This window comes from Bemisia tabaci, chromosome 7 (genome assembly GCF_918797505.1).
Source record: "Bemisia tabaci chromosome 7, PGI_BMITA_v3".
In the NCBI taxonomy this organism is placed as follows: Eukaryota; Metazoa; Arthropoda; class Insecta; order Hemiptera; family Aleyrodidae; genus Bemisia; species Bemisia tabaci.
Window position 1 is genome coordinate 4,903,280 of NC_092799.1, and position 22,128 is coordinate 4,925,407.

The 22,128-nt window shown below is 39.0% G+C and overlaps 1 protein-coding gene across 1 annotated transcript in view; it reads right to left on the reverse strand.

Annotated features, from left to right (window-relative positions):
* Positions 1 to 10,274: 10,274 nt before the first annotated feature.
* Positions 10,275 to 22,128, reverse strand: part of LOC109035678 (GTP-binding protein Rhes) — a 369,075-nt gene continuing 357,221 nt past the window's right edge. Inside the window, exon 5 of the mRNA XM_019049389.2 lies at positions 10,275 to 14,898. Within this exon, the coding sequence (XP_018904934.2) occupies positions 14,770 to 14,898 (129 nt within the window). The 3' untranslated portion in view covers positions 10,275 to 14,769. The remainder of the gene's footprint in view (positions 14,899 to 22,128) is intronic.

The following is a 22,128-nucleotide window of genomic DNA, read 5'->3' on the forward strand; positions in this document are numbered from 1 at the left end:
ATAAATGATCGATTGTCGATTTTTCTCCATTTGAAGCTGTGGAGAAAATTCGATTATTAAGGTGTTCGTTGCGAACACCCTGTCTATCGATTCTTTTTCATAAGTTTAAATTGCAGATCAATCGATGTATCGCAAAGCACGCCACGCCTTCGAACGAAATGAAGACTTCGATTGATGACGCTAAAAAAAAGCTGCTTGACTCGAGTAGGTATGACCACTCTTGAAGTTACGGCCAGAAATTTTTTTTGTGCTGAGTTAGCCGGAATGTCTCCAGGAACAATGAAAAAATCATGTTAAGCAAAAAATAGCTTAGACGGAGCGGCATCATTCTAGATTCAAGAAGAAACATTCTTTGATGTCAAACTTAAGACTTAAGTTTTTTCCATGTAGGTATGTGTCGCAGGCAAATAGTGAAATCAGGCATTTTGTCAAATGCCGAGGCAGATAGTTAAATTTTGTGGGTTTACAAAATTTTGTGAATTCATGGCAAGAGCAGGGGCGGACTGGCCATGGGGGCGGGGAGGCGATCGCCCCCTAACAATTTGCCGCGGAGGTCCCTTAGGGGCCGCCGAGTTTCTTTCGAGTCATCGTTTTGTTCCCGTAATGTTGTAATTTTCTTATACTTTTCAATCACTAAAAGGCCCCGAATTCCTTGAAAATTTGTCCCTAAGAGACATGGAAGGTCGCCAAAAGCATTTGTGATGAAGGGACCCCCGATGAATCCTGAGAATGGGTTATTTTGAAGTTCAAGTACTGTAGAATCCAACTCCAATAATGCCTACGTGTTTAAAAAGTGTGAAATATTCAAACTTTACCGGGGGCGGGCCCCCGGGCCTTTTTATAGGGGCCCCCGAACGACAGGAGGGGCCCTTACATTTAGGTCTCCCCCTAACTTTTCCATTACCAGTCCGCCCCTGTGTGCCGCTACTGCAATTTTGACCGTTAAGGCCGTAGTTTAAGGGCGCTAAAGCCAGGATTGTACTTCGCAAAAAGATAATTGTTGCAGAAACGCCAGGATTGTATTTCGCAAAAAGATAATTGTTGCAGAGTAATTAAAAATTAGGAAGCGAAAATAATATTACTAATAAAATAAAAGGAACTCAAATCAACAATATGATGCAAAAAAATTTGGAAAATCTCGTCATGGATATAAAGAAGATTCGAAAATGCCTTCAATTGAGGCGTGATACCTCACGCGTTCTGGAGAGTTCAAATAGTTGTATCCCTGCGCCTTAGCAAGGCGATGAAAGTTTTTTTTAAGTGGCGTCCCGGATTGGTTTTTCGGCTTTCCTGCGCCGCTACTGCAGTTTCGACTCTTAAGGCCGGAGTTTAAGGGCGCTAAAGCCGGGATTGTACTTCGCAAGTGGACAATTTTTCCAGAATAATTAAAAATTAAGAAGCAGAAATAATTTAACTGAATTATAAAAGGAACTCAAATCAACAATATAATGCAAAAAAAATTTGGAAAATCTCGTCATGAAAATACAGAAGATTCGAAAACGCCTTCAATTGAGGCGTGATACCTCACGCGTTCCGGAGAGTTCAAATAGTTGTATCCCTGCGCCTTAGCAAGGCGATGGAAGTTTAATATTGAAGTGGCGTCCCCTCTTTGTTTTTCGGTTTTCCTGTGCCGCTACTGCAGTTTCGACCGTTAAGGCCGGAGTTTAAGGGCGCGAAAGCCAGGATTGTATTTCGCAAAATGATAATTTTCCCAGAATAATTAAAAATTAAGAAGCAGGAATAATTTTACTTATTAATAAAAGGAACTGAAATCGACACTATAATGCAAACAAGTTTGGAAAGTCTCGTCATGTAAATACAGAAGATTCGAAAATGCCTTCAATTGAGGCGTGATACCTCACGCGTTTCGGAGAGTTAAAATAGTTGTATCCCTGCGCCTTAGCAAGGCGATGGAAGTTTTATATAGACCAGGCGCCTGGTAGCTAAAAATGAGGTTACCTGGAATTTCGGGTACACAGCGATTTTTTTGGCTTACTATGTGTTTTTTGGGTCGCTGAATCTGAATCTGAAAGCTTCCTACCACGTATCTGGTGAGCATTTTTCGCCATTTTGAAAAATAGCTGACATAATTTGGAAGAAAATGGTGTATACATATGCTAGGTTTGCTTAAAAATTGAGGAAGTACAGCATCGTGAACATCGCGCCCATTCACGTTTTCGCGGCGCACCCGTCAACGCGCGATCCGGCTCGCCGCGGTCAGCCAAGTTCCGAGGCGTTTCAAAGTTCCGAGACCCGAGGTTCCTCAATTTTTGAGCAAACCTAGCATATTTACATACTATTTTCTTCCAAATAATGTCAGCTATTCAAAATATTAACTAAATCCGGGACTTTTTCTCATGCGTAGCCGCTATATAATAAAAACCGCAAAAAAGGCATTTTTCGGCAATTTTTTAAAAATGGCGGAAAATGCTCACCAGATACGCGGTAGGAAACTTCAGATTCGGATTCAGCGATCCAAAAGGCATAAAGTAAGCCAAAAAAATCGCTGTGTACCCAAAATTCCAGGTAGACTTACCAGGCGCCTGGACTAATATTGAAGCAGCGTCCCGGTTTGGTTTTTCGGCTTTTCTGTGCCGCTACTGTAGATTCGACCGTTAAAGCCGGAGTTTAAGGACGCTAAAGCCGGGATTGTACTTCGCAAAAAGATAATTTTTGCATAATAAATAAATTAAGAAGAAGGAATAATTTAACTAAATAACAAAAGGAACTCAAATCTACAATAAAATGCAAAAAACTAACGTAGTTCAAGGGCGCTAAAGCCAGGGTTGTGTCTCGCAAATGGATAGTGTTTGCAGAGTAATTAAAAATTGAGGAGCAGGAGTAATTGAACTAAATAATAAAAGGAACTGAAATCTACAATATAATGCAAACAAATTTGGAAAATCTCGTCATGTAAATACAGAAGATTCGAAAACTCCTTCAAATGAGGCGTCATACCTCACGCGTTCCGGAGAGTTCAAATAGTTGTATCCCTGCGCCTTAGCAAGGCGATGGAAGTTTAATATTGAAGCAGCGTCCCCGCGGTATTTTTCGGTTTTCATGTGCCGCTACTGCAGTTTCGACCGTTAAGGCCGGAATTTAAGGGCACTAAAGCTGGGATCGTACTTCGCAAAAAGACAATTTTTTCAGAATAATTAAAAATTAAGAAGCAGGAATAATTTTACTAATTAATTAAAGGAACTGAAATCGACACTATAATGCAAACAAATTTGGAAAGTCTCGTCTTGTGGATACAGAAGATTCGAAAACGCTTTCAAATGAGGTGTCATACCTCACGCGTTCCAGAGAGTTCAAATAGTCCGATCCCTGCTCCTTAGCAAGGCGATGTACGTTTAATATTGAAGTAGCGTCCCCGCTTGGTTTTTCGGCTTTCCTGTCCAGGGGCGGAAGGGCCATGGGGGCGAGGAGGCGATCGCCCCCTTACAATTTGCCGCGGAGGTCCCGAGGGGGCCCCCGCGGCGAGTTTTTTTCGAGTCATCGTTTTTTTCCCCTAATGTTGTAATTTTCTTATCCTTTTTAATCACTAAAAGGCCCCGAATTCCTTGAAAATTTGTCCCTAAGAGACATGGAAGGTCACCAAAAGCATTTGTGATGAAGGGACCCCCGATGAATCCTGAGAATGGGTTATTTTGAAGTTCAAGTACTGTAGAATCCAACTCCAATAATGCCTACTCGTTAGAAAGTGTGAATTTTTCAAAATTCACCGGGGGAGGGCCCCCGGACCTTCTTAGAGGGGGCCCCCGAACGACAGGAGGGGCCCTTAAAGTTAGGTCTCCTCCTAACTTTTCGACTACTAGTCCGCCCCTGGGCAAGAGCTCGCGAGTTTTCAATGTTTTCGGAAGAATAGGTAACTCATGAAACCTACGACCTCTTTGTGTCTGTTCCTCTTCAATATTGCTTCTCATATTTTCAAATGTTGAAATTCCGAAAACTCTGTATTTTATGACATGCTGAACATTTCACGATAAATGGCTACTTAGAAGCTAAAAATTGTTTAAAATAACATTGTGCGATGCAAATTTTTACTGAGAATTTTTTCTCACATGGGCAATGAATTATCTTGTATAAAGTTAGGAAAATAACCAAAATTCAAACTAAGTTGGAATAATTGACTATTTGCCTAGGCATTTGAAAAAATGCCTGATTTCATTATTTGCCTGCGACATATGTTTCATGATTGGCAAAACAAAATTCGAGGATAATGTCAAACGGGTCTAACTCCATTTGCCTGCGGCACACTATCAAAATACTCCATCAAAAATGTCGAGGTCAATTAAGTGCTGTGGTTGGTCGAATAAGCCAATCACATCACCTGATCTTGATATTTCGATGGAGTATTTTAATAGTGTGACACAAGCTATTGCCGTGTCGCAGAGTTTCATTCAACAGCTTAAAAATGTACTAATTTGTTACCATTCACAGGAAACGGGACCGCAATCCACGAACATGAGAACTTCAGGTATTGAAGCGAGGCGTCCTTCGACGAACTATTTGGGACGAAAAACGCCCAATTGTCAAACTAAACCAGAATTGAGGCGGATTGAAGTTAGCTGTGTATGGTTCTGATCTTCAAAAATCATGTTTGTCCATTGCCTGATATCACCAGATTATAATGCATATTCGTGCTTTCCATGGGCACTCAAGTGAACAAAACCGCTGGAAATTCATCATCAGAACAATTAAGCGACAACTCCCAGTCGAAGGTCGATTTTTCGATCCAAGCAGACAAATGTCGTTCCTCCATGGATAAGGTCCCGTGTTTCGTACCTCCTTAAAGGGGGGTGCATAATTTAAATCGAAAACTCCACATATTAAAGGAAAAGTGCAGCCCTTCTTGAGTAAAGTAATGAATTGTCAGCCTGACTAATTCAAATGAACGTACCCAAGTAGGAAGCCCGGATAGCAAAAGAATAATTATTATTGCCTCTGTATCGAACTGTTCTGTATGTTGCCTACTCACTAAATAAAGGCGCTCCTTTCCTTGAAGCTTATCCCAATACATAGATATAAACTGCAATTCATTATTGGCATTGCAAATTACCTTCTTTCCTCACTTTTGAAACTTATTTTATTCATACAATAAAATCGGCATATTATATTGATCAAATTATTTGAAAGTATTTTCATGACAGAAATTGCAATTTCAGCCCACTAAATTGCAAAATTATTCCAATACCCTCGATACATTGCGCTACTTGGGCAAGGTCGTAACCTTTGGGAAGAAAAGAAAAGATGCGCTTGAGGTAAAATTAAACTTTTATTCATAAAATTGAGTTCATTTTAACATAAACATCACTGTAAAACAAAGCCAACTTCCAGCTGGAGCCTCACAAAAATAAAGTATAGGAATCATATAAAAATAAAACCTCAACTCAAATTAGACATATAAAAATATGAAAACATCAGGGCATTTGGCGCTAGCTATGGCTTTCAAGGGAAATCAAATCTGTATGAACCTGGTGACTAAATTCATTTGAGGTTTTGTCATCTCACTTTGAAAGTTTGGTATTCAACTTACGAGGGGTATTCGTAAAGTAAGTCGATATTTGTCATAACTTCTAAACTAATGATACCTAACTCTTAGAAAACTGATGTTACTCTGCACCCGGAAACCAAATTTTAAAAACTGAAACTTCCGAAAACGCTGGAGGTATGACAATGGACCACTAGACAAAGTACGAATTTCAGCATTCTGATACACGTTTCTTTACCAAAATTTTACGTAAAACACGATGCGCACAACGAATATTACCGAAATCAACTCCTTCCGGAGATATTAATGATTCTTGGTACGTGAATTCAAAGCACGCGCTCATGAAAGCTCAATGCTCTACGTGATTCACATCGCTCGTAAACGTCGTAAACGTTATCATGAACGTCTCTGCGATGAAAAAATCTGGCAACCTCAATCTTGACACTTTGGCTCAGCTATAGCAAATTACTAATAGTCTGAAAAACACATGGTGGGAAATGAACATTGCTCGATTGAGAAGATTGCTGAAACCGTTGTAGTGCGTGATTTGACTTACGTAGAGCTTTGAGTTTCTTGTGAGCGGGCAGTTCAAATTCCTCGTAACCAATGTGAAATAAAAATGTTAATAGCTTCGTTAGGAGTTGGTTTCAGTAATTTTCGTTGCGCGAATCGTGTTCTACGTGAAATTTTGGTTAAGATACATGTATCAGAATGCTTAAATTCGTACCTTGTCTAGTGGTCCATTCAAACGCTTTTTACAAAAACGATCTTCATTAGTTTAGAAGATATGATAAATATTAACTTACTTTATGAATACCCCTCGTGATTACCGCTCTTCACATTTGATTTTACTGGGTGAACTAAGAATGCGACCGTTTAATTTTACTTAATGGGTGCTTCAAAGTAGGTGACAATAAACAAAAATTTAGGGAAATGATATTGACCACAATCGTATCAAATGAGAAATTCTGGTGGGATCGGATCAATACACACACAATTGGAACGTTTTATACAAACAATAAAAATAAAAAAAAGACAGAGAGACATTAGCTGTTTAAACATTTTGGGTAGTTTATTTTTCTATGAGAAGAAGACGGTTGCACTGGTTCTTTTGGGAGTTTCGATTGATGTCTTCTATACTATAAAGTAACTGGATGAAAGAATTGGTGAAACTGTTCTCTTGAAAAAACTAGACTATACGATTGAATTTAGCAACAATAACTGATGTTCCTAAGTTACCTATCGAGAAATAACGCTAAATTATGTGGCAGGTAACTACATCAACTGCTTATAAAGTGAACTGAACTCTCAACCAGAGGTAACAAAACGTGCTTTAGGATTTGGATCAGGGGTACGCTTAGGATCGACTGAATGTATTGAAGAGAATATCTATTTGTGAGTAATTGATTCTGACAGAGGGAACTAAAGTAGAATGAGCCTGTTGCAAAGGGGTTGTTAAGGGTTGTTACTCATAGAGAGTGTCTCAAAAATCAAGATGAGCGCATCGGCAAAGCCTGAAGTACACTCCTTACTTTACAATTTGCACAAGAAATTTGCATTTTGCGTTTTTTCGCTTCAAAAACGATACTACGGCACAGACTTCAGCTAGAGGGAAAAGAAGAGTTATACTGTTACGGCAAGAAGAAGAGTTATTTCTTACAGCAAATAGCTCAAAAATCACGATGAACGCTTCAGGAGGTCTGAAATGCACTCTAAACTCTTAACGCGCGGCGGATGGTTTCGAATTTTCTCTGACTAGTGAGTTTTTAAATTTTATTTCAATCGTTGACCTATTCTGGTACTTTTTAAAATAATGGAGCACTCTTAACTTCACAATTTGCTCAAGAAATATGCGTTTTCTTCAAAATCCTCGCCTCAAAAACAATACCACGGCACAAGTGAACATTTCATTAGAGGAGTCATTCCATCCAACCCCTGCTCACAAGGATACTAGTAATACTACGCGATATTCATCATAGCCAACGCCAATCCGCCAAAACACATGTGACGGGACGATGATTCTAATCACCTGATAACAATCGGCGTGTTTACATTCACATTTTTCTCGTGTTGATAGACATCCGCCTTGATTGACCTCGTGCTCTCCTCAATTTGCGCGCGGAAGCGTGGGCCATGTTGAGTAGGGCTTGAATGAAAAGACTCCTCTAGCGAAATGTTTACCTGTGCTGTGGTGTCCTTTTTGAAGCGGGAATCTTAAAAAAACGCGAATTTCTCACGCAGATTGTGAAGTTACGGTTGAGCACAGGGGAGAATTTCATGAGCCCCCGCGGCGCACTATGGTCCAAAACTCAAGCATAGGAAGAATTAAGTCGGATAATGACTGAAAGATCACGAAAGTTTCGTAACATATGTTTTGTGGGTCGCTAATATCGAATTTGACGTCAAATTGCCTACGAATTTTGTGACACGGTGCGGCGCGACGCGACGTGCTGCCAGCTCGAAACGCCCACCGACGCCTACAAACCTAAGGGGATACTTCACGTATTGCGGAATGCTTGAAGTATCCTCTTAGGTTTGTAGGCGTCAGTGCGCCTTTCGCGCTGGCAGCACGCCGCGGCTCTACCGGCGGGCGGATGGTGACCGATTTCAGGCAGGGGAGGGCTTCCTGGCGGAGGGACTAGATCGTGTAAATTTTCTTTTTTTTAATTTTCGACTTTTAAAAATACACACCGGTCGTGTGAAGTAATCAGTGAACTCTCAAAGCTAGATGAAATGTAATAATGAAAGGCGGGTCGTGCCTCTCGCGCCATGCGCGCTGCGGACGGCGCAGGACGACTCCTGAAATTCTCCCCTGTTCTCTGTCGATGAAGTTAGGAGTGCATTTCAGAGTTTGCCGATGCGCTCATCGTGATTTTTGAGACATTATCTGTAAGGAACAACTCTTATTTTTGCTCTAGCAAAAGTTTGCAAGGGGCCCATTAATGTAACGGGGGAAAGTGATACAAATAGAGGAGGAAAAGAGGGAAGGAGCAGGAAGATAGAAATAAGACCCTCCGAAGTGCTGTGGAAACTCCTTGAAAGCATCACAATTAACTTAAAGAGAGTTTGTTATTTTACGTTTATTAGAGATGCATCTCTTTGTGATCTAGTGTGCACTCTTGAATGAGAGACATCGATTTGTGATTAAAATTTTACAATTCACGAGAAATTCGGTCCTTGTTTTAACCGTAATCGTTTCCATGGGCTGTGTCGAAAAACTGAAAAAAAATGACACAAAAAGAAACAAAACTCTAAATATTCACTTACATATATTTACCACAAAATATTTCTAAAATAACGTATAAATTTAATCACATACACATTGTTAGTTTGGTTTATGAATAAAAAAACAAAAGATACTTATACAAAATCTATTTACAATAATGGAGACAAAGACAGCAAGTCCTATTGATACTTCGTATAAAATATTCTTGTTTCTACAATATACAAAATAATATAGTTTAATTTAGTTGCATAAATAAAATTAATTTTAATTTCTGTTGTGTCCATAATTTTCCATTTTTGGTCTTTGTTCTGTGAGGCAAGAATCCGTTATAGGTATACTCCGTTCACGATCAGTCTAAAATCAAAGCTTGAACTAGGAGAAAAAAAAATTATGTGATGCTTAAAGCCATTTGTAATTTCTGCACATCATTAAGAAAAAGGCGAAAATGTATCGAGCTATTTTCTTTTGGTTAAGATTTTTTTTTTTTAAATCCTCAGAAAACTCTCTTACCAACAAAAGTGGTAATAATTATTTTTTAAATAATTTGTAATTACGTAATAGGCTGTCCAAAAAGTACCGAGACTGGTTCCATAACTCAAAAACCAAGATAGCTAGAGGCTTGATCTTGGTCTTCATTTGAAAGATCAACTCAATATCTATCGATTGAGACCAAAATCAAAACTTTCGGTCAAATATTTCAAAAGTTACAACACTGTTTGTAAAAAAAATATCTGGACCCCCTACCGTTTTTTATGACTATTTTCTCTTGCCGGAAACACTCTCTAAATTAATGATCAGTGCACGGTTCTTTTGCAACTAATCATGGCAAAACCTAATTGATTTGGAAACACTAGCTGTCAAGTCGTCGTCGTCCGACTACGGGTATAAGGGTTCAAAGTCAACGGGAAAAGAATAAACCGTCGGTCAGCCACCCCCAAAAAACCAGGGAAATTTTCGGCATTTGTTGACAGTTCACAGTGCGTGCGTGGTCTACGCTGCAGATGGTGAGTGATTTTGTTTCTATGTTCGAAATGTTTGATACCACTGCTTTATCTCTTTCCATGATGGTATCAAAAATTTTGAACACAGAAACAAAATCACTCACCATCTGCAGCGTAGACCACGCACGCACTGTGAACTGTCAACAAATGCCGAAAATTTCCCTGGTTTTTTGGGGGTGGCTGACCGACGGTTTATTCTTTTCCCGTTGACTTTGAACCCTTATACCCGTAGTCGGACGACGACGACTTGACAGCTAGTGTTTCCAAATCAATTAGGTTTTGCCATGATTAGTTGCAAAAGAACCGTGCACTGATCATTAATTTAGAGAGTGTTTCCGGCAAGAGAAAATAGTCATAAAAAACGGTAGGGGGTCCAGATATTTTTTTTACAAACAGTGTTGTAACTTTTGAAATATTTGACCGAAAGTTTTGATTTTGGTCTCAATCGATAGATACTGAGTTGATCTTTCAAATGAAACCAAGATCAAGCCTCTAGCTATCTTGGTTTTTGAGTTATGGAACCAGTCTCGGTACTTTTTGGACAGCCTATGTAATACCTAAAAACCATAAAATATTTCTCAAAATGTATGTTATCGATTTCGGAAAGAGGACCTTGACCCTACCTGCCAAAATTTGACATGGAGCTATTTAAAAAATTGAAAAGATGGTGCACAAAATGACCCTTTGGCTCCTGAAGATCGAGTATGCATGAACCTAGGTGCATTTTCTGAAGCCCAAGAACTACAAAACCCCGAGTTTAAGAAGTTCTTTTATTCAAAGCTGACTGCTCGCATAAAAGTAACCGATAGCGCTCTTTTAAGGGATAAGAACGAAATATTATGGTGTTAACGCGTTTTCAGGACTTCAAAGGACATCTCCAGTGATGACTGTATTTCGGTCTCATTTCAATTGCCTCTCTGATAAATATACATCCATAATGTAAGGTCCTTTTACTGTAGAAGAAATATTTTTCAATTTTTCGCGCGTGCAATTTATAATTGGACCACATTTTGCCATACGGATCCACTATTCCCGGCTTATTTCAGAAAAAAAAGTGCTCCATTAGTTTTCCGATGGAGATTGGTGATTGTAAGGATGATTCAGAATGGTGGTTCCTTCTTGGCGAAATTTAGTCCTATTTTGAAGGCTGATTTTTCTGAGTCCTAGATTTCATTATTATGTACGACTTAATTTACATTTACATACGAAGTTAACGAATGTATTTTTTTAAAACTAAATAAAGTATTAAATTTCACCAGCGTATAAAATTAAATTCAAAATCCTATAGGTTTCTCCAGGCCACGAATTTCACAACGAGGATGAGTAAAAAGGGCGTGCGTTTGAGTAAGCGTTAGCGCCTTTTTCAAACCCTTCATCCTCATCACCCAGGAACTCTCACACCCGTACAATTAAACATTGGGAAACAAATTCATAATAACCACAGCGCGCGTCAAAAATAAAAGAAAGACTTCAAAAGCCACCTACACTATTTCATGTATAGGGAATAAATAAAATATATATTCTCTTCACATCGATTGTGTTAGATCAGTGATAATCAGTCCTGATAAACATGCATACACACATTTACTACACTAAGAATTCGAATGTTCCCTGCACTCATTACGAGTGATCTGGTAATGTTAGCATACATATGTACAATACATTGACTCATGACTTTAACTGCAATATATACAACTTAAACAAAGCGACTAGCACCATTTCTCAATACATTAACGAAACCTAATTTAGATTTGGTATGGTTTGAAACTTAAAAAAAAAAAAAAAAAAAAAAAAAAAAAAAAAAAAAAAAATCAACTATAGTAATCGCAAGGCCATAGCAAGGATTCTACGGCGTCTGTTAAGGAGAGAGGATTTTTTTTCAACTTTTATCAATTCCGATGGAATAATGTTGAAACTCCCCCTTGAGTTAATGGACCGCTGGATTGGGGAATAATTTAGCGCTACAGCACAAGATTCCTCATCAAAATTTCGCGTAGAACATGCGGAATATATTGACAACTACCAATACTAATTCTAAAGTGTGAAATAGATGTTTCGGGTTTAGCTTTTATGTACATATATATAAAAGCAATCATCTCGCTCGGGAAAAAACCATTATCAACGTAGGCGAAGTAAAGAATTGGAATCAACCTTTACATTGTGCACGTAATTAGAGCTTGATTTCACACGCAGTTTCCTCCTCCTTGCAACAGAATATCTTTAAGCTAGTAAAATAAAAATAAAAAATAAAATTAAAAAAAAAAATGCGCAGGAAACTTCAACCGTTGTGACAAAGAGTTTAGTTCAATGCTGTATTTGACTGGAGTGGACTCCGTTTTCTTTTAAAGGATATTGCTAATCAACGTAGACGAACACAGGCATCTTTTTTCTTGTGAGTTGAAATTGGCAAGTTTTAGTGCGCCCATCGTCGTATTTTACAAGAAATTCCCATGAGGAAAAATACACTGAGGTATTTAATTTCGTACCCTGTCAAGTAACCCATGATGCCTGCCTTAACAATTTCAGCCCCCCTACGCTAGGATTTGCCCTAAACAACCTCTTAGCGCGGCTTTTGATGCGAGAGGCGTGAATTTACAAATCTATTTTACGATCGGAATTTAAAAAATTTCTTATTTGTTTTTGATAAAGTTGGAAGTCTTTAGAGATGGGAAATTTTAATTTTGTTTCACGATACGAAACACGCAAAAAAGAAAATAGACTGGAGGTGAAAACGCTCCATGAGGGTAAGGAGAGGGAGAACCTACCTCGCTACGACCCTACGGGCAAGCTATGCGGGGCTGGAATTTTGAGAGAGGAAGATTGAGCAATCTGTTTGATTCAGATTTTTGCTTCTCCGCTGAATCTTGTATTTTCACTTTTAATATCTTAGGGAGAGAAGCAATCTGCTCGTTTCATATTATTTTTTTCTTTCTTTCCACGTCAAATATTTACTCAATGTCTTTTTGAGTTCTAAATGAAACAGGAACATGGGCTTTTGGAAGGATCTCGATCCCGGGAAACCTTCCGAAAGTCGAACAACAACTCTAATAAAGCTTTGTACAAAAATAAATTTAAAAAATTACAATTTCAGCTTTAATGGTGTCCAGACACTAAGCAATTCTATTTGGTTATTGACAAAATATTACAAACGTTTATACATTATTTTTGGTATGTTTTGGCCTCCTTATAATTGCACAGACATTCACAAATATGCGAGGTTTCTTGAAAATAATACATTTTACTTGATACTTCACTATGGGTGATGATTTGGTAATACAGAGGGAATGAAAAGTCAACACCTCGACTTCCGATAAACCTCGAATTTTGATTTTCAAATAAAGCAACAGGCCTTTAAGTTTATTTGGAGGCGATAATTTTGGGAATCACTTCATTTGTGGCCGGTTTGCAACTTTTGACAAAGGTTGACAATAAAAACTGAAAACAGGTGCGCCAAGCAACTTGTTACACGTACATGAGGAATATCACATGTTTATTTCATTCCCTCCTTGACTACTATTCAATCAAACGAGAAGTATAAATTTGTAAGTAGGAGGGCGATTTCCATATAATGCTAAGTTAAATGGGCAGGTTGAGCTGATATGGAGAGCCAGGAAATTCGACGGAACCCAAAAGCGAAACTTCAAAGGGAGAAATGCATACCCCATGAGCGCAAGGGACGAGTCTCGGAACTCACCTTGGAAGTGCCAATACTTTAAAAAAAAAAAAAAAAACTTTCGAAAAAATATAGACATGATTTTTATCAACCCCGACGACGCATTGAAGTGGGTTAAAGGAGTCTCTACAAATCATTCTCTGACATCTAATTTTTTGGCGCCCAGAAACGTAATACATTGAACGATCTGAAAAATTCTCGGAAATTGACGGTGCCAAGATGAAAATCAGTGATATTTTATTTCGTCAGCACAACAAGCAATCCTGAAATTGAGTTAAAGCGTAAAAGAAACAAACAAAGCGCTCTCCGTTCGTGGCACATGCGAAGAACACTCCAATAATTTAATTTTAACACCTGAATGCAACTATTCGGGCTCCATTGCTGTCCGCGTTGCATACGCACGAAAAAGAGGGCGTTTTGAGTTTCTGGTCACGCAGGTCGAATCGCATGTCTCAGGGGGGAAAAAGCACCACCTCAAAAGCTCAAATCCTCATTTGCGCTTTTGGGAGCACGTTTCCGGAATTTTACCAAGAAACTGGAGGATTTTCATTGGTTTTCTACACTGAAGTCAAGGACCAAAGAGCCCTAACTAAAATTTCACTTCTTCGAGAAATCGGTGGAGTGAGGGGGGGGGGGCACCAATAGACCGTCCCCTTGCCTGCGGGGTATTATGCAAATTTAAAAACCCTGTATCTAGGGCCAAGTGTTAGACATTGGAATGGGTTTCCAAGACGTACAAGGGTTATTCAAAAGTTACGCACCAATGGCCATAACTGTAGTTCTAATTATATGACATCGATTTGCAGTTTAAGACGTTTTTCCTCATACCTAGGGGAAAACTTTATGATGCCTCAATCACACGCTGAATGTGGGAATCATCGGCCCGATGCCTGAATTTTGCGCGTGAAACTTAGCAACGATTCTCAGGACTAATGTTGAATTTACTAAATTTCAGCCATTGGGCGATGACTGTTGACTTCCACATTCAGCTGCTAAATTCAGCGTGTGATTGCGGCATAAGGTACTTTCCAGATATTGTTCCCCTCGGGGGAGAGGGGGCGGGGTGTACCTCCAAAATTTCCAATGGCCACCCACCTAATGGCCAAGGGTGCGTGACTTTTGAATAACCCTGTATCCAGTATAACATTCCTAAATATATAGGGAGTGTCAATTACTCGGTTTCTTCCGAAATTGTTGACCACGTTTCTTCAGCTGTAACTTAATGTTCCTGTCGGAAAGAAGGAGAAAAAATCACAAGGAACGGACTACGAGCTCGTGTACCCTTGATTTCTGCCTCTCTGATTGTGAAACTGATGGTGCTTCTCTTGGTCGACCGGGCCGGAACTTGGAGACGGGAACACGGCGGGCGCGGAGCTTACGCGACGGTGCAGGAGTTGCGTTTGAGCATGTAGCGACTCTTGGCGGATTTCGAGCCCCCGGTCCCGACGTAGTTGGGCAACGACTGTCTCCGCCTTCTCACGGCCGGGCTTAAATTATATTGAATCTGAAACAGAGAGAAGCATTTCCGTTATCGCTCGATAATATCCAGATGTCGGACGCTGCGGCGTCCTTATGGGCGATGCGGACAAAAATCGGTGAAAGACATTTGGATTGCATTTTGCAAAAAGGAACCACTAGCATTGCAATGATGCTAAGATTGTGCAACTTCATCTTTTTCAATAAAATTGCGGAAATCGTGAAAAACTATGAAATTTAGATGGTAATTTTTGTCTTAAATTTACAGTTTTTAGCGAGTAAAATAGAAACTATTAGTGGATAATCGGGGTTTTCCTCCAAGACAAAAGAAGTTGCACAATCTTAGCAACATTGCAATGATAGTGGTTCCTTTTTGCAAAATGCAATCCATTTGACTTTGCATAATGAAGATAGTAGCATCGACACAGGAAAACCCTTTGGCACTATAAATGTAAAACGCTCGATTATATCTCAGGATTTTTTGTAATTTTTCGCGAAAAGTTCATTTGAAGTTGGCAGCCTCGAATCAGCCATATGTTAACAATGTAAATGCAACGTGAAAAACCCAAACTTTAACTTCCAATATCTCTGATAGTCGCAAAAAGTCGCAAGATCTTTTCGGTAGAAATAAAGTTGGACATCTGAGGATCAAGAAAATGTCAACCACCGAGAGCGTTTTGCGTTTGAAGCGAGACATCTTCATTTAAAGTTGTCGTCTTTTTCATGTGTATTTGTAATGGACCGGAGTGATTCTTGACCAATCTCCCGACCAATTTCTTTACCCAAATTTGAAGTTGTTTTGAGCGAGAAATTTGAAAATGAACCATAATTGCGAGTCAAAAATATTTTAAAGATGACAGACTAAAAAAATAAAAAAAAAAAAAAAATAAGAAAAAAAATTCAGATGTCGAGTTGTGAATTTTTGATTTCTGTCCACAGGGGGCCGCACTGTGCGTCGGAGAGTGGCAACTCTGGTAAAAATGACTACTTGAGTCCATTCAAAATAACAAAGAAAAAAAGGATTCAATTTTTGAAGAATAATATAATAAAACAACGAGAAGGAAATTTCAAGTAAAGCGTATTTAACAAGAGACGAGGACTGAAAATCCGAAAAAAATTCTAACGTAGCCGGGGACTTTTCGAAGAGTAACGAACCCTGCCGTTCCCGATGAAAACTTTGCAAGTTATTAACATATATATAATCATCGTATTATCTAACGTTACCCAGTAAATTTGATGCAATTCGTTTAGTTTTGGTTTGAAACCATTTATATAGATACAAGGAAATACTTGTAGTAGTTACTTTATATTTAAATAAAATTCTTTAAAAAAAAAAAAAAAAAACAACATTAAAACTAAACGTGGGCCAGTTTCCGAACATCTTGTTCTCGATAAGCCATGGCGTCATCAATTGATGCGCAATCTGTCCGTCATGACTGGCAATCGTCTCTTGTATTTGTAATGGATGGAGAAGACAAAGGCGAGAACATTTCCAAATATTTGAATGGAACAACGTCCTGAATGCAAAGTACAGGTGCGGCGCCCCTTCGAAATTATCCTCCTCGGTGTCAAAAGGCGAAGGTTGCGTGATAAGACTGATGCGAGAGGGGAGGGGAGGGGAGGCATCAAAAATCGTCGGAAAAGATTACGCCGCTGGAAGAACGGCGGAGCGCAGTAATAATGCTGAAAAACAAGGGAGGCTCAAGGGTGAGGATTAATCGAAAAGGGAAAGAGGGAGAATTAAAATATCAGGAGTATCTCGTGATTAAATATAATTGCTAGGCGCTGTTGCCACCGTCCTCGCTAAATCCTCGATGAGGATTTCACAATGGAATTGAAGGATTCAACCGTACTGCCGTGCTAAGGAAGAACGCCGTATGAACATTTGAGAGTTGCCACATTTCCCCGGATATAACATGTATTTATGACGAAATTTATGCACATTTTTCCTTGAAATTTGCAAATATTTTAGATTAAATTGCGAACAAAATAGTCTGAATTTAAAGAAAAATATTCACAATTTCCCCCAATAAATTCGTATTTTATCGAAGGAAACTTGGCAACTCTCGAATGTTCATACGGCGTTTTTCCTTAGCAAGGCAGCACAGAGCAAGCGCTCCCAGGGTTTCTATTTCCCGATTTTCCGACTGTTTATTCTTTTCCTCGACTCAGAAATTTTTGAAAATTTTGGAGTCGACAGTATCTACAATAAAATTTGAAGCTGCGCTGCCAAAATTGATAAGAATCAACGCAGCATCGCTAGTGATGTGTAAGAGGAGAAGGGTCCCTTAATTAAGAACGCGGGCCCTTTTTTGGCCTTCTACCTTTGCATTAATCCGAAATATCAATCAGAGGTGGTTGAAGCGGGGCTTTGACCTTAACTCAGAGCCAGCTTCCCGACAAAGGTCGAAGGCTCAAATTTCAGCTGAAATTCTGATGGGAAACCACCTTTGGATGAGCCTTTCTTTGGTTTCTGCCCGTAAAGTAACTACATATCATTCGTCTACACACCAGTATTATTAGCTGTACGTCTTTTAGACATACTGATTTGTAATCTTCAATGTTATGAAAAATTGAAACCGTATTGCATAGTATAGATGCTATAATATTGTAGGAAACCCCGGGTCTAAGCATAGAGATGATGCTAGAGTATTATATTAAAACCCAGATAATCCCAAGTAAAATTGTTTCAAATTGTTGATCTTTTATTCCTTATTGAATGTACCAAGCTGACACTGATTCCATTATTAAGCTTTCACCTGAAAAATTTTTGGAGGCAATTTCTACATATGTACTTATCTCATCATGTCCATGATGAGTAGCCTTTGTTTCATATTCAAACCAAGGTCACAATTTTAGACTTACGGGACCATTTGCCCAGGAATCCGTTATGTGATCGTTTCTGTTTCTCTGAGGCAGTCTTCTTCCATTGAGGAGGTTCGAGTTATTAATTTATCTATTTATCCTTCAGTATAATTGTTCACTTATTTTGTGTAAGCAACAGTCCTTACAAAACCAGTGGCATAGTGGCAATATTAATATACAGTCTTCATATAGCTGCGCTGCGCACTATATGGCTACGAATAGTAATTAGTAATCATTCCCAGCAGAGTTACAACGCGCTGAAGTGCATTGAAAAGTGTGGGTTATAAAGGAGGAGTATCGTTTTGGGCCCACCTGGATTTTGCTGAATGTTTCATATTTTCAAAGTACTAGTCCTAGGTAGACTTTATGCCAAATATTTCACCGAACGGAGCCCATGCAAAGGTGCAACAACTCCTCAAACCCAGAACCTCGGCATCGAAAAATAGTTACTTTCGTCGACTTTTTCGACTGTTATCACTCTTTCAGCAGATGATTCCTATGTATTTATTTGCGTACTTTCCGTTTCTGGCCTTTTTAAAGGCCTCCAATAAATTTCAAGGGGCCTAATGGCCCATTGTTGCCATTTTTGGCCCATTTTTAGGGGTTTTTTCAATTTTACACACGCAGAAATCAATTAAAACTAAGAACCGTGTACGTTTTTGAAAGGAACGCAAAAAAATGAATAAAAAATGTTCAGTGAAACTTTTTCCTACGTTGCCAAATTTTCGAGAAAAATCGTCCTGAAGCGCCAAAAATGCCAAAAATTGGATTAATCATCACGTCGAAGATTCCAGGAAGTGAATATTTAGTTTTATTTCACTACAAATAACGTATCGGAAATGGATAATTGCAGTGCGTCTCACGGAACATGTAATGGCTCAGATGAACGTGACAAAACGGACCCTCAAGGTGCTTTTACCTTATCCTTCACTCCAGTTCACCTCTTTATTCCTGTAACCTCGAGATAATCCTTGGTTCTCAAGATGCTTGCTACAGGCCAAATATACCAAACAACACAAAATGCGTGGGGAAAGTGTCCCACGATCCGCATGAAAGTCATAATTCACTTTCTAGAACCTTCGACGTGATGATTAATCCAATTTTTGGCATTTTTGGCGCTTCAGGACGATTTTTCTCGAAAACTTGGCAACGTAGGGAAAAGTTACAAATCCTATTTAATGTATTTTTTTACGTTCTTTCCGAAAATGTACACGGTTTTTAGATTAAATTAAGTTTCACACATGTAAACCTGAAAAAAACCCTAAAAATGGTGAAAATTGGCAACAATGTACCGTTACGCCTCTTAAAATTCACAGGAAGTCATTTTCATGGCCAGATGTGAAAAGTACGTAGAAAAATACATAGAGTACACACCCATAGACGGTGACTAAGGTCGAGAAACATTCAAAAGAGCTACCTTCAAGTAAAGAAAGGCCGCTAAAATCGACATCCCGGTCAATTTTCACATCGTGGGAATCCAGGTACAACTATAATTTTTTGATATGTTGTGCATATAGGTAAGAGCTGTTACTTACGTCAATATAAAAGGTGTACTCCACTTTCTTGAACCTTAAGCGGGGCAATTTATCGAATTTTTGCCATTTTCGGCTCTTTGGGACGATTTTTCTCGAAAATTTGGCAACGTAGGAAAAAGTCTCACTGAACATTTTTTATTCATTTTTTTGCGCTTTTTCAAAAACGTACACGGTTCTTAGTTTTAATTGATTTCTGCGTGTGTAAAATTGAAAAAAACCCTAAAAATGGGCCAAAAATGGCAACAATGGGCCATAAGGCCCCTTGAAATTTATCGGAGGCCTTTAAAAAGGCCAGAAACGGAAAGTACGCAAAAAAATACATAGGAATCATCTGCTGAAAGAGTGATAACAGTCGAAAAAGTCGACGAAAGTAACTTTTTTTCGATGCCGAGGTTCTGGGTTTGAGGAGTTGTTGCACCTTTGCATGGGCTCCGTTCGGTGAAATATTTGGCACAAAGTATACCTAGGACTAGTACTTTGAAAATATGAAACATTCAGCAAAATCCAGGTGGGGCCGGAAAAGGCCCAAGACGATACTCCTCCTTTATATTTTGAAGACTTGACTAAGAAAGTATAGTACATATGTGTGACGTTTCAGAGTGTTTTGCTGCGATGCTGAAATATTTACCTGCAAAAAAGGGCAACTACTACAATATTTCATCAACAGCGGATTAAAGGGTTTTTTTTTTTTTTTGCAGGAGTTTGAAGTAGCCGTATGATCGAGCGAGCTGGAAAGCTGCTTCTGAATACAGTATCTTAACTGTTGGCGCTTCCAAAAATTTTTCAACCGTGAAGAGCCTCCTTGATATTAAATTGTAAAACGTACGACGTTCAATTTGGTGCAGATCTTATCCAATAGTTCATTACACAGCCTGCTGAAAGCTGCAAATAATAAGAGCCACCTACGGTTTTACAGATACCACTATTCGAACGTAACGGAAAGCGGGTGGTATCAAGAGGAATTGAAGGAAATTTGAAGAGACGCTAAAAGTGCAGGCAACCGCACGGACCCCGATGGAAAGAATATTGTGTCTATTGCATATGTGGCGACAGATTGCGATGTTGAACGATCAAAAAGAATGGAAAATTGTTGTAAACCAATCACCGTCTACGAATCATTCATAGAAAAAGTACACTAAAAAAATTCTTTGGGATCCAGAGGCCAAGAACAGAAAAATTTGACAGGAGAATATACTCTTGATTCAGTCGGATTTTTGCATAAATCGAGAGAACCAAGCCTCTCAAGTCAAACGGATTCTTTTTGATTCAAGCAAAAATCCGATTGAATCAAAAGTATTAATCCTTGTCAATTTTTTAAGAGTCTTGGATCCAAGAGACTTCCTTTCCAGGGCGTGTACGATCTTGGCCTGGATTCATTCATCACGACAACACACGAAAGGACAAACCACCGTATATACCTATCTCCGGAGGACAGAACTGCCGTGCTAAGGAAAAACGCCGTATGACCCTTCAGGCGTTGCCAAATTTTCTTTGACAATGCGCGAATTTCCTGGTAAACTTATGAATATTTCTCTTCCAATTTTTCAGATAATTTTGCTCGCAATTTCGTCTAACGCTCCTGAAAATTTCAAGGAAAAATATGCATAACTTTTCTCATGAATGAACATTTTAACAAGAAAAATTTGGCAACCCTCGAGTGTTCATACGGCGTTCTTCCTTGGCACGGCAGAGAAGGACCACCGCGGATGCCTATCTCGGGAAGAAAACGGACCCGGAACGAGTTATTACGTATCACCTGTCAGCTTATTTTTCAAAAGCCTAACGCCAACACTGATCCAAGATCGAAATTCACACGGAGAGGTGTCAATTTGACGTGACTACAAATCGCCAGACTAAGCCTTACGACGTAAATTGAGTTGAGGTCCAATTATTCGGGTAAAAGCGACAATGTGGCTTTTAAAGGATAGTTCTGGTCCATATTCTTTAGACTTGGTCCGCAGTCTGCTCTTGTACGCAGAGAGGCGACAATGCGACGCGACTGCCCTGGTGCTCAACAACAGCATAATGTTGATGTTGGGGGAGGGCAGCACCGCAGTGTAAATAGGTCAAAATTACAGCCTTAACCACTGCTCAGATGCACATGGCTGTCACATGTATCGGAAAATGCTGACCGCGTGGATATGTGCTACTTAAATTATTCAGATCAGTCGGATAAAATGAGAAAATTGATCAATGAGGATTTCAGTCTGTGAAGTACCTTCCTGTTTAAGAAATTTAGAATATTAGATGAGAATGGTACGGATAAAGACAAAGCAATTTTTCGACAAAAAAAATTATATAAGAAGAAGATAGTCATATGCTTAGCAATAAAACTGTAACAACAACAATAGAAACATTGAAAAATTAAGAAAATTAAAAGAGCATAGCAAAGCTGGAGAGAAAATTACGGGAGGACGGTGCGGGTACTAGGGCGCAGCCACGCTAAAGATAAAACCTTAAACAAGGATGGATAAATAAAACTTTTTCGGGACCGATCGAAACAACTAACGTCTTATTATTACTTTTACGAAACAAGTAAGCTGTTTGGATAGGTTCCGAAATTATTTTAATTTATACTTACATTATATTAATTGTTCATTATATTATTAATATTTTATTCGTGGTGCTCGTCATGCCACAAGAAGAAAATTAAGGTCTACATGATGGGTCTACTACACATGCTACTTAAGTGTTATAAATCCATTTTCATCCGCAATATTGGGTGTCAATACTCCTTATCACGTGAATAGTGTAGCCACCTTTGACCTATTATGCCAGCTCTCGGGTGCTAGAGAAGTCAAATTCGTTTATCAAGGGTCCAGCGAGCTGACTATTGAAATTGATAGACAAAGCAATAG